Source organism: Mustela nigripes, chromosome 10, assembly GCF_022355385.1.
Source record: "Mustela nigripes isolate SB6536 chromosome 10, MUSNIG.SB6536, whole genome shotgun sequence".
Lineage (NCBI taxonomy): Eukaryota > Metazoa > Chordata > Mammalia > Carnivora > Mustelidae > Mustela > Mustela nigripes.
In genome coordinates this window covers 21557497-21571953 of record NC_081566.1, presented here as the reverse complement: position 1 = coordinate 21571953, position 14457 = coordinate 21557497, and the positions used below count along the sequence as shown (strand labels likewise).

The window sequence follows — 14457 nt, the reverse complement described above, 5'->3', positions numbered from 1 at the left end:
CCACATAATTTAGGTAAACACAGAAGCCTGGAGGAAGAATTAGAAATGTGTCATGGGGGGCGCCTGAGTGGCTCAGTGGGTTAAGCCTCTGCCTTCAGCTCAGGTCATGATTTCAGGGTCCTGGGATTGAGCCCGGCATCGGGCTCTCTGCTCAGCAGTAAGCCTGCTTCCTCCTCTCTTTGCCTGCCTCTCTGCCTACTTGTGATCTCTCTCTCACTCTCTGTCAAATAAATAAATAAAATCTTAAAAAGAAAAGTGTCATGGGGACAACTTGGAAAACATGGGAAAGCAATATAATTGGAGAAAGCTGTCAGCAAGCCCAAACAGATGAGGCAGCAAGTATGCCTAGCCCCTAGAACTTATAAGTGATGATATATGAGATACCAGACAGGGAAAAACGTATAGGATGCTACTGGAGGTAATTCATGAAACCTGCTCATAGGATTCTTTTTTTAAAAATTATATTTGTTTATTTGAAAGAGAAAGAGAGACAGAAAGAACATGTGTTACAGGGGCAGGAGGGCCAGAGGGAGAGGGACAAGCAGACTCAGCTGAGTCGGGGCTCTATTTCAAAATCCCGAGATCATGACCTGAGCCAAAACCAATAGGTGGTCTCTTGACCAACTGAGCCCCCGAGGGCCCCTGCCCAAATAGGATTCTAAGAGGAAGAGGGAAGACAGGGCTCCTTGATAAGGTCAAAGGTAAATATTGCTTAGAAATTCAACTATCACTTACAAAGCCAAGGAAAGTGCTTTCCATGATTTTTCTCATTTATCTTCATAATATCTTCACAATATCCTTATGGGGTAAGTACTATCATTACTCTAATTTTGTAAATGAAGAAACTGAGACAAGATAGTTAATTTGCTAAGTGTCACATGGAATTGAATTGTGGAGGTAGGATTGAAAACCAGATTGATGCTGGTAACAATTCTTCGTCATTTTATCAGCCTCCCCTTTTCTATAGGCTCTTACAACTGCTCAAAGTCAAGTTGTTTAGCAGGCTAATAAAAATGGGTGCAGAGAACACTTCTTTCCTTCTCATTGGGAATTCTGGGACTCCGATGTATGGTTGTCTCCAAAGCAGCCTTAGTGCTTTTATTAGGTGGGGCTAACGGACATTCTCTAAGTAAGTAGCCTCATCTCCCATCATCTCCCTACAGAAATCTTATTCTCTGGACAATTTGAACTCTTTACTCTTCTCCAAACAAGGATTGACCTTTTTTTTTTTTTTTTTAAAGATTTTATTTATTTACTTGAGAGGGAAAGAGAGAGCATGAGAGGGGAGAGGGTCAGATGGAGAAGCAGACTCCCTGCTGAACAGGCAGCCCAATGCGGGACTCGATCCTGGGACTCCAGGATCATGACCTGAGCTGAAGGCAGTCGCTGAACCAACTGAGCCACCAAGGTGTCCCAAGGATTGACCATTTTTATATCATAAGTGCTCACGTGTTACTGCCATTCCTTTCAAATGCAATGTTTCTTGTTGATCTCTGGCTGTTGAAATATTGACAATTCTTTAATCCAGTTCAAAAGGTCCCTCCTCAGTGCCATCTCTCATCCTCCCAGACAGACATGATTTCTTTCCTCTGAACTCACTCTGTATCACTCTCATGGCAATGGCCACATTCTGCCTTTTATTAAACTAATGTTTGATTTTTCTCTAGAGAGTTCATGTTTGCAACCATATTTTATCCTTTATAGCAACTAACATAGCACTTTGTGCATTATTCAAGGCTGCTAGATATCTGTGAATTATTGAATCAATATTAAAACACTTCAACAATAATCTAGTGTGTGTATTTGTATGTGTGTAAGTGCACAGTGATTATCACAACCTTGATCCCATACATTTGAACTTGCACTATGGAAGAAAACAGGCAACTTCAGAAACCTTATTGCTTGTTTACTGAACCTAAATAAAATAAAATAAAGTTAAGCCCACAACTGAGTAACATATTTTTAAAAAGAAGTGTGGGATTTCTCTTAATCCACCTTTATGGGAACTTGACTTATAAAAATAATAGGCAAAATAAGTATATTTAGAAAAATATTTATAAAGCAGCTCATTGTTTGCCTTTGGTGTAAAGGGTTAGTTACTTTTCTCTAGAGTGATAGTAACCATTTATTCCAGAGCCAGTTTCTTTTCTGAAAAAAAGACATTAAGTATAAAAAAGTCTCAGGATGTATTAGTTGCAGATTGTGGGCAGGTAGATGTGAAAATGCGGCAGAAAATAAATTCCAGAAGAACAAAAAGATATGCAGTAGGCTGGATTGACCAAATATTTGGGAGGAACCCAAGCTCACTGACACAACAGAACATAGCCATCGGTGAAAATGGAGACAAATCAGAACTTTCAGAAGTAAGAAACCCAAGAACAAACTGGACTGAAAAAGGACAAACATAGTTTAGGTTGTGCCCATAAAACTCAATAAAGACAGGAGAAGTCATCTGTGGTGAAGAAGCTTTGGGAACAGTGTCAGGCACAAGACAAGCAAAAGGTTAGGGAATATACAAACTGGTACCAGAAAACAAGGCAAATGAGTGTACCAGGCACTAGGGAAACAGCCAAGACAGCATCAATGACAAGCAAACCTCAAAAATGAAGCAACTCCTAACCCAGGCCAAGAAACCTTTTAAATACTTCCTACTCCCGAGTGTGGCCAATTTGGACTCCAAGTGAATTATACTGGGTGAATGGTAAACAGATTAACGGGACCGGGGAAGGGGCAGCAGTGATTGTAGTACAAAACAAGAGACTTGGACGGGGGAGGCCATGTTGCTTAGAGACATTCCAGCCCATTCGGTGGTTTCGAATGGCAGTTCCATTATTTCTTTGTCTATAAAACTGGAGAATTATTTTGCCTCCCCAAGTCTGAATCTCTCCATGAACAAAAAGGAGGTAATAGTATTTCCTATCTGGTGATGTTAAAAGAGGTAGTCTTGAATCATTTAGCATGGAGTCATCACCAAAATATTAACTATCATTGCTTACAAATATTGTTGAGTTAATTTATTCAATCTTAGCTCCAAAATTTAATATATCTATTATTAATTTCAATTTCAGCTTCTGCATATAGTCTGTCAGGATCATGCTGGACTCACTGGGATCTCCTAAATATTTGTATGCACACCCCTTGAGAACTGCAGAATTAACACCCACTATGGCTTTGCTGTCACTGGCTGACAGATATACGGCAGTGGGCACATATCACTTTGAAAATAGAAAAGTCATAGGTTGACCAGGTGGCTCTGAAAGCTATTCCATAAAATTTTTCTAGTTCCTTAAGTGGTAATTAAATATATATCCACTAAAGCAATTCTTGCATTATATTAGTCAAACAGAGATTTTCTTTCCTAAAATGGCCGAACACACTATTTTGGTTCTAACAAACCACAGAACACAAAGCCACAGTCTAAGGCTAAGATCCTGAGCGGTGTGGAATACTGCAAGTGAAATCGCTGCCAGGCCAACTTTTTGTTTGATGTAGCCAATCTTCTTCTCTTCCAAATGACTTCACAGTTCACTACCTCTTTTTTTGTAAAAAAGGATGAAAAGCACTGATAATTTTCCCTGCTGACCTGAAATGTCCATAACTCAGAGCCATGATAATGAGAAACAGGAAAGAGGAGACTCACTACAAGAAGCTCTAACTCAATAATAATATTGAACAGCTTTTTTATTATTGTTTTTTTTTTTATCTCATATTGGTGTAAGATGATAGGCCACAAAAACGATCTGAACGCCCAACAGCTACATGATAGGGATAAAGGCATGTTTCTCTTTTTAAGTCATCAGCTACTTAAAATTATGCTCAATAGTTTTGGAACATAAATGAATAATTTTACGCACTAGTACTAAAAGTAGCACTTGAGTTATCTCAGGCCCTTTTTAAAAAAAAAGTCAACTTGAAATAGTGATTTCCGTATGAAAAGCCCATTAATCTTAAATGCTATGCCATTATTTTATATGCATTTATATAGTGTTTTTCAGGACTGAAAGAACCAAAATGACCAAAATGACAAGTTTGTGCAATTCGTGTATGTGATACACGTGCCATTCACGAGGCAGATGGGAACAGCGGTAACCACTGACTTGCTGAACGCATGTGAATAGGTGATAATGTCTGGTTTCATCTTTACAAGTAATTTATCAGGTACGTACTATGAAAAGTCAGGCAGAAAACCCAGTCTCTCTCCAAAGCCCATTCTCTTAACCAGTATGTAAATTCTGAGGAAATTTTGGGTTGGTTTTTTGTTTTTTGTTTTTTGGGGGGGGGGTTGTTTGCTTTTAGACCTAATAGAGAAAAGCACGACCATCACTGCAATTGTGATTTGCATGGACCTTGGCCATTACACCCTGTATCTGCTTGGATATATAACCATAGTTTTATGTGGACAGTCCAGGTCTAACCAAACTTTGCAAGGTAAGGTAATCAGAATTCTAATGGTGAATAAGAGATCGTTAAGGCATAACAGATGCATGCATGGCACTAACATTAGTATTGAGTTATTTGGCAACTTCATGATCAAGGTTACAGTAAGGAAACAACTGAGTCTATGTTAATGGTTCCATCAGAATGATTACTGGGATGAAAGTTGAGAGAGCCATTGTTTTAGAAAAAGTCACAGAGAGTGAAGATCTTGCAGAGGAGTGAAGATAAAACAAACTTCAGTTCAAGGAATGAAGGATAAATACAACACATTTTTTAGGATGTTTCTTATTTCAGTGCAAGTCACTCCCAGACAGATAACCCTAATCTTTATTTACATTGTTTTTCACTAGTCAAAAGAGAGAGAACTTGGAAAGTCCAGAAGCTAAAAAGAGTATATTAAAAAGGCTGTAAATAAGCAAAGAAATGTGTACACGGTTTAGATTTTCTACAGTCTTGGAGAGAGGTGAGGGTGTCATTCTGTTTTTTGCTGGGAACAATTACTCAGTCTAATTCATTCTTCCTCCAGAGCTAGACAACTCTAGAAGAATGTTGGGTGGATATAAATTATCTGGCCAGGAAAGAAGGAGAAGCAGAGCTAGAAAATGTTGGTAATTTGAAACACTGTACTTGTATATTTCTTAGAAACAAGAATTCTACATCAAGTGATCCTCTTCATTTGGATCCTACTTTCCTAAAAGGTTTCCTTGTATTTTAACTTCACTGGTAGATTCAGATATCCTCCACCCAGAGATTCCAATCTTATTTCCAAGGCACTTCTCTTAATAACCTCAGAATTTAGTCACGGTCAAACACATTTTGCTGTGCCCTAGCCAGATTCTACTGTGGTCTTTGTGGCTATTTCCAGCTTTGTTGATTCTACCCCAAGGGCTTAATCACCAAGAATGTAGAGTGTTCAGACAGCCCAGGGCAAAAAGACCATAAAAGATCTCAGGAAAAAAAATTATTTTATATAAAATAAAATATTAAGCTTAGAGGGCCATTATATTCATTTAAAGAATTAAGATAGAACAAAAATATTTTATATTACTTTATTCTAAAAAATATGCATTCCCTTTATAGTTCCTAACTTTTGTTTAAAAAAAGAAATAGCTGAGGTCTGAAAATCATCATACATAAATGAAAATGCAATTTAACAAAATGTCCTATTTTATAAGTTTAACTGATGTAAACGTTTGAATTATCTGTTAAAATTAAGTTGCCAGGTTCTTTTTCATACAAAGCAAGCTCTGTTTTATTTCATGTGTTACCACATTGTGTAGAAAATAATTTCTTTTTGTAAAAAAGCATGAGATGGAGAGACAAAGGAGGGAGAAGCAAACTTCTTGAGTAAACTAACGATGGTTGTCATGCACATGCTGTATCCTTCACATTGTGATTGACATTTATTTGTAGGTAGTACTTTATTTTATACACTGAGGAGTCATTGCTAGTAAGGTTGTTGTTTTTTGGGTTTTTTTTTTTTTTTGGTTTTTTAAAGCAAAAGCACAATCTGCTACCTTTGCTATCATCAACATCTCCAAATTATGGTCTAGGGCCAAAGTCTAATCTCTAGCCTCCAGATGTTAATACTTAGGAATTCTGTGTCCTCCAACTCCTGTTGAGAAAATGTTTGGCAACAGATGATACACAGTGAAGCCCACAGCTTCTGACGTCAGATAATCTGGATTCAAATACCCAGGCTCGGCCCCTCCATAGATCTGTGATCCTGGTCGAGCTACTTAGCTTTGTTCCACCTCCATTTCCTTATCTATCTAATGGAGATAATTATAATATCTTCCTCTTAGGATTGCTATGAGCGCTTAATGAGATAAGTTCTTAACAGAGTGCATGGCACATCTAAAGCATTTGGTAAATATGTACTACCATCATTATATTCATAATCTGAAATGTTAACTCTCATTTGTCCATTCTAACCAATATTTCCACTCAAATGGTTTCAAAGTTCTTAGCTTGGAAAAAAACGAATGTGTGTATCAGAGCTGGGATGCTTACAGCCAACATCCAGAGTTATCTTCCCAGCCGCTCTTCCAGCATCATTGACAGCTACACACGTATAATCACCAGCATCCAGGTCTTGAGTTTCTTGAATCTTCAAAAGCCCCAAGAGAGGGTCAATAATGAGGAATGTTGACGGCCTCAGCTCAAGATCCCCTAGGTCAAAACAAAGGGAAAACATTAAACACTAAAGTATTTACACAGTGTACTCTGGCATTGGTTTGATTTCAAAACTGCTGAAGAAAACAGACTGTGAGGTTTTTAAAACACAACATAGACACTTAAACAATGTTGATGCAAAGAAAGAATGAAGTGTTTCTTGGCCCTAAGCTGACTTATTAGTCTGTATAATTCTATGGGCTAACCTAGAGCCAAAAATCTGGCCCCAAATATTTTCTACTACTGAACATGTACCCAAATAAGAATGAACTCTTCGAAGATGCCCTGGAAGGTTGGAAAAGATGACAGCTGCCCTCATGGCAGTGTTACGTAGGTAAGAAGGTAATGGGAAGATGAAGGTTTGAGAAAAAGGTTTCTACCATCTTTGTGGCAGGATGAATTTCAGTGCCAGGAAGTGCTTAGGAGACGTTAGTGTTCTTAGTTTGGACAATGACAAGTGTTTTCATTTGCTGAACGTTATCAGTTAAATAGTATCTTGGGAGAGGTAGAGCCTACCTGAGAAGTTTCTGAGGATGTCTGGTAAAGAAGCAACAACAGCTATCTGGAGCAGATAGGGAAGAGCTTGTTGGTAGAAGAGGGAAAAAATGGATGAGAATTTCTGACCATGGCCAGAGAGAAGTGTTTTACATAAATCTCCCAGGATACCTCTACTAAATGTGTATTATTTACCCAAGTTCTTTAAGTTGGACTTGTGAGTTTCTAGAAGAGGTGGGTAGGGAACAAATGTGTGGAGGATGAAACCACGCATTGAGTTCGACCTCAGTGTGAAGCTAGAATGATGCCAAAAATTAGTGTCTGAGTTACCTGTGTATTCTGTGTCCCTGAAGCACCTCAAATCTCCTGAGAACCGTTTCTCTCTGAAAACTGGCAATTCCTCAAATAATCTGTAAGTTAAGCTTAGCTTAATTTATATTTCTCCTCCTTTAGAGTGATGGCTCTCTTAAGAATGAAATTAACCAGGATGGTCAATTTCATTAAAAACAAAAACAAAAACAAAAACAAAAAACCCAGTTCTGGATGTTTAGTGGTTGGTGTTCATAGCTTTTTTGTTTGTTTTTGTTAAAGGGTGATACCAAACTTTTTGCAGAGGTCCTAATATCTTCCTGCAAGTTTGAAGTCCATTGCTCTTAGGTATGCTATATACCCAGATGTCAAGCCTTAAAAAATTACTCTCCACAATATCAAGTACTAGCGTAGCCATGTGCCCTGAAGAACACAGTAGTAATTCTCTAACAACAACAACAAAAAAGGCAGAGAGAGAATTCCAGAACTAGTAATTCTCTAGAATACTATAAAAATCACCAATCAACAGACTCAAGACAACAAACAAGCCATTCTCTTTTTGTTTTTATAATTTTGGGAGTAATAGGGGTCAAAGAAGCCATAAATTTGAAAAAAAAAATTACATTAGCAACCATCAGTGCCAAAAATAAAGTATTTTTTAGTATTCCAATATTTAGAACCCAAATCATCCTTTTAAGCTTCCTACTACATACCATGCGAGAATAAGAGAAGCAACCAAAGCTATGTCTATGTGCCTCTGGGAAATTTTCATAAATAAAAACAGATGATGTTGACATAAACTTTCCTCCCACTAAGGGAGAATGAGATGTGACCTCGCTGTTCATGAAGTATTAGAATGTTTGGACTAAAATGCATTTAGAATTTTGGAATTTACTTCTCTCCTATTTCTTTTGTGTATGTCAAAGGACAAGAAGATAAAATCAAGACCTTTTAGCTAGTAGCTTTTTTCAAAATAAAAATGTTTATAGAACAGCAGCAATGTAACAAAATATAAATTGAAAAACATTGGTTTAATCAAGTTTGCATTCTGACCGTGCATTGATAATCTCTCCTTTCTTCATTTCTAATGAAAAATTAGTCACCAAATTATTGAGAAGCCATAGAGAAATAGAGAACTTTGAGATGGATATGAAATAGGGATTATTTAGCTTTAACATTAGATAAAAGATAAAAGAATGGTATAAATAGTAAAATATACAAACTTTCCTGACAATCTACGCTAGGATTTAACAATCATTACCCCTGAAGAGGGTTTTCTTTATGCTGTAGTTTAAATTCATTTCTGGTCTCTGTGGATGTAAGATGAACAAACAGAGAGATCATTATCTCTGGCATGAGATCCTTTCAAATAGCTGACGGTGATTAGTGGTTCTCAAATATGTTTGTCTCAAGACCCTTTTATACTCTTAGAAATTACTGGAGACTTTAATGAGGTTTTGTTTACATGAACTATATTTATTTGTATTTAGCATTTTAGAAATGAAACTGAAAAGTTTTTAAATGTATGCATTTGCTTTATAATAAAAAACTCAGGACATTTTAACATAATGAACATATTTTATGAGAAAATAATTATATTTCCAAAAAGAAGAGAAATTTAGTGAGAAGAGTGGCATTTCACATTTTTGCAAATTTCTAGAATGTCTAGCTTAATAGAAGACAGCTGAATGCTCCTGTGTCTGCATTATGTAGCTTCTAAAAACTCCACTATATACTCATGAGACAATGAATGTGAAAAAGACAAATAATATCTCAGTGTAATTAGGAAAATAATTTTGATCTCCTGTATTCCCTGGAAAGAATTATGGGGAACCCCCAGGGATTCCTGACTACACTCAAAGAAACACCAATCTAAATTTAAAAATTGAATTTCTTAGTTTCCCAGAAATATCCTCTGTGCAACATTGTTTTTTTCCAGAATGCATTTTCTTTTCTTTTCTTTTTTCTTTTCTTCCTTTTATTAACATATAATGTATTTTTAACTCCAGGGGTACAGTTCTGTGAATCATCAGGCTTACGTACTTCACACCATAACACCATAGCACATACCCTCCCCAATGTCCATAACCCAGCCCCCCACTAGTGTTGCCGATTCTTTTTTGAACTCACTGTATGTTGCTATAGTTAAAAATGAAAAATAAAAAATTTTGATGGGTATTTGTACTTATGGAATTCCTTTTCTCTGATGGTCTGAATGGAATACAATTTATTAATGAATGGTGGTTGCCTGGGGTTTGGAGCAAAGGGAATGAGGAACTGTTGTTTAAATTATACAAAATAAGTAAGTTCTAGAGATCTGCTGTGCAATAACGTGCTATAGTTAACAATACAGTATTGCACACTCAAACATTTGTTAACAAGATAGATTCCATTTGTTCTTACAATCAGTCAATCACCACCTACTTCATTCAATCAGAATTGCCAAAAAAAAAAGGGGCATAAAAAAAAGATATTCTTCTGGTTAAGGTGAGTGAGGTCTCTTCTTTACCCCTCGTTTTCCATAGGTATAATTTTCATAACCTTCCTACTGTCTCATCTCTAGTAGAGATGGAAAAGGAAAGGAAAGGAAAAAAAAAAAAAAAGGAAAGCTCAACTACCTCCTCCTCCTTTCTTTCTGGAGCCAATCTACAAGTAGAAGAGATTATCCTCTAGTTTTGTTCTGGATGATCCAGATACTGCATACGCAATAAATTGCTTGCTTGGGATCGGAAGGGCAATAGGTTGGCCTGATTGAGGGGTTTATGACTGCTCTGCATATTACTGATGAACATTGGAGAATGTCCTCCAGCATGGTCTGTTGGTGTTTAATGCCCACATTCTAGCTCTGTTGCTTCATAACTTGGACAGAGAAATGAGATTTTTATATACTGGGCCTGATGGACCACAACAGGTAGTCAATTCTAGAATCTTCCATATGGTGGCTACATTGCTCCCTAACACCTCCTTAGCTTCCAAGCCATTTATAGGACCCGGGCCAACATGGAAACTATATTTAATTCAGAGAAGTAGCTCAGTTTCAGGAAATAAAAGACTTTCTGTGTGACTCTCCTATCTATGGGCAGAGAAATCGGCAGGTTATATTACTTTTAAAAATTGTCATTTTTAACATTAACTGCTGACTTTCATAAAACAGAAATACTGCATCTATAATGCATTTTTTCTGGATTTATTTATGATGTGAGTTTGACATTGATTATTTATTTCATTTGAAATTCAAAGATTTAAATATTTTAAATAAGTAAAATTAGTTTCTGTTGCCTGAAATAAACCTAATTAAGAAGCAAATCTAGAAACGCTTTTATCACACAAAACATGAAGACCCAAAATCATTTAACATGGAAAACAATGAAAATGGCTTCATCTCCTAGTTTTCCTGTTTTTGATTTGTATAATTTAAAAGTGTTTGTTTTCTACATAAAGCCTTTATTTTTCACCTCATGTTCCCCAAGAGTTTGAACCCGAGGTGAATTCATAATTTTGTGATTATGACATCAACCCGTTGCTATGGGGAGGTCTGTGATTTAACAAACAGAATCATAACAATAGTTCTTTGTACTGTTTAGCATTTTTCAACTGAAGATTAAAAAGTATTTTGCAAACAGCATCTCAATAATCCTAGCAACCTCCCTTTTAGAGTGTTTGCGGGAATTTTTCTTGCTCATAGATTGGAAGAACTGAGACAGAAACAGAAGCAGGATGTTTTACACAGATATCTACTGTCAGCATTTGAGCCCAGACCAGGACCCAAGTGTATTTTCACTAAGACAAATAGCACAGCAATTACCATTATTTTACGATAGAATCACAAAGGTGTGATCTTTATGTTATAAATGCAGGCAGACAATTGCCATGATTGATACAAGCATCTACCATGCATGATGGTTTGTCTTTCATTTACCTGTAAGCTTTAGTGTTACATCTTTTCTGAGGACTTTATAGAAGTTGTCTTTGGAAATCTAGAAAAGTTTCTAATTGTGACAGCCATTATCTCTAAGAAAAGTGAACTGAAATGAGGAAAGCCATTTTAAACATTAACAGAGTCTTCTTGGACAATTTTCTACAGGAAACAATCCTAAACTAACAAAGAGAATGTTCAGCTGGATTAGCAAAGGCGAACTTTTCCTGCTTTGATTTTCATGGTCCTATAATCCACACCAGATGTCAAATCCTGAAATTTAGAGTTCAGAATTTTGAACTATTGTCTCTAGTGAGATCATAAACACATTTTATGGGGCTGCTAAGTCACACACCAAAACAAAATTTTAACAAATCATCGTTTTAAAAGAGAAAACAAAGCTAAGTGAACCAGACATGAACATGCTTAAGAAATGTACCTTTGAACCATTTAACTTGAGGCGGAGGAATACCAGAGGTTTTACATTCCATAACTGTTGTATCCCCAAGAGCAACCAAGAGCTCACTCTGAACTACAATCAGCTTTGGGGCTTCTGAAAAAAACAAGCAAGCAAATGGTTAATGTCTGGCCCAATGCAAAATGCACCTTTTATAACTATAAGTATAAATAATTAGTTATATTATAAATATATTTTATAATTTATATACATAACATATAATACATATATTATAAATAGTAGTTTATAATTAGACTAAATGAGCCAGTTTAACAAAATCCACCAGTATTTATGTGCTTGTAGCTATTTCAGTGTTTATAAACAGAAAGAGACTCTTTTAATGCAAGTGTATGTAGATGTGTGTGATGAAAAGATCATTTATTAAGGTCAAATATATATATCAGGCAAAAATAATTCTGATAAAAGAATAAAAAAATTAGGAAATTAACTGAAAGGTCTTTATGGGAAAAAAAGGTATATATATATATATAGAGAGAGAGAGAGAGAAATCTTAGAAATCGGAGCACATCTTATAGAAATAACAATACTAAAGAAACAGAGAAGACTGGTACTGGTATAAAAATATCAAAGGAGTTATGTGTTAAGACCAGCTAGATTAAGACTTGGGGATAATATAATTACAGGTGAATTTGTTTTAACATTTTCTACATGATTTTAAGGATATTCATGTTTAACTGCAGAGAGTTGCAGTCTAAGGCTAAAAGTTACATCTATAAAAAGTAAAGTCTCCATTCTCTTTTTCTCTTTGATGCTAAATACAAACATTCTCTAAGTTTCTTTCCTTCCTTGCGTAATACTTTCATTCACTCATACATTCTTCTCTGAACTGGGCATGTTAGGACTTTCTTATTTTAATTGAGGTATTTTTAAACAAAGCTAAGAGTTAACTACTCAAAGATCATGTTAATCCTTTGCTAGAAAGCCTTTGGTGATTTTGTTTCATGATTTTCTAGTTTGGCTTTCAAAAATCATAAACTGGAGCAGAGCTTTCTTTTTTAACTTACCCTCCATAACGCTTCCTTTCTTATCACGAGGTAGGAAGCTCCACGGGTAGCTGGTAGTCCCAAACAGCCCCTACTCTCTCCTACATTCCTGCTTTTGCAAAAGCGGTTTCCTCTGCCTGCAATGCCCTTTGCCCCAGCTCTTCCAATCCCACTCAATCCTCCAGACTGAACTTAAATCCTGTCTCCTTTGAGAAATCTTTACAAATTCCCCTGTCAGAATTAATCTTCCTCTCTGCCAACCCTCACTATAGTTCTTGTCTGTCCGCTGTCTTTTATTTCTTTAGCTATAGCCACTCCCACTATGCAAGCTCTCAAAAAGTAAGGACGTGGTAACATAAATTTTTTATTTTATAAAAATAAACACACAACCTTTAGTATTTTTAGATACTCTGGGTGAATAAGTGGGTCAACTACTTTGGCCTGAGAATGAACCAAAATTCATGTCTACAGTTCAGAATCTGTTTCCACCCACCTTTCTGCATTCCCACTGCCTGGTTCCTCTCCAGTCTTCCAAACTTACTTGCCATGGGCCTTCTTCATTTCTGTCAGTGAGACCATTTCTTTCCAGGTTTTCAGATTCAGTATTTATGACACTTTTGCTACCTCATATACCTGATAATGGCTGTCACATATGCCCATATCAACTGCAATTCTCAATTTTTATTTTAGCTTTCTTCTTCTCTTCCACAGCCAGTTTCACTACCTTACTATGAATCGCAGGGTAGACTGTCAGCCATTAATTATTCACAATTTACAAACTAATATTGAGTATGTAATGCCCTTGTCCTTTATTAGTTTAAAAAAAATTTAAAGAAATATTCTATTATATTAGATATTATTAAATTAAAATATTAGATTATAATCATATACTATAACCATTATATTATGGAATATTATAGAATAATCATCATGAAATACATCTTCAATAAATGTAGGTTTGGAGGGGGAAAACTAAAGATGAAAAGTGAAAATAATATGTAGATAGGATAAATGACAGAAATGTTATAAACATTTAATCATAATAGAAATACTACAAAGTTTTAAATATAAGTGAAAAATATAAAATGGAAGTTGAGGTAAACTAGAAAGGATATAGAATTTATTAATATGTAAGCAAAATATTGCGAACAAAAGAGAAACCATGGAAGGATAAAACTCTGTAGACCATCTGGGACTCTACCCACAATCTTTAAGCCTTCTGGACGTCTGTTGACTAATGAAGCTATCTACTCCCTGAACTTTTAACTTACATTAGTTACGGTATTTCCTTTAATCAATGTATGAAACGAATAAAAAATCATAAGGCTGGGTAAAACTCATTCCTAATATTAATTTTCAGAGAAGTGCTTTTAAATTGTTTGATATGATATTCACCCTATTTTCATTGTCTTTTTTTAAAAGATTTTATTTATTTATTTGACAGAGAGAGATAGATCACAAGTAGCCAGAGAGGCTACTTGTGATCTATCTATCTATTAATTATTAATTATTAATAATTAATCATTATAATTTAATAATATCTAATAAGGAGAGGGGGAAGCAGGCTCCATGCTGAGCAGAGAGCCCAATGCGGGACCCTGAGACCATGACCTGAGCTGAAGGCAGAGGCTTAACCCACTGAGCCACCCAGGCACCCCTTTTCA

General features: G+C 35.9%; 1 protein-coding gene across 1 annotated transcript in view; it reads right to left on the bottom strand.

Moving 5' to 3' along the window:
- Positions 1-14457, bottom strand: part of HMCN1 (hemicentin 1) — a 458039-nt gene that overhangs the window by 215472 nt on the left and 228110 nt on the right. Inside the window, 2 exon segments of the mRNA XM_059412784.1 lie at positions 6451-6609; positions 11772-11885. Coding sequence (XP_059268767.1) covers positions 6451-6609; positions 11772-11885 — 273 coding nt within the window.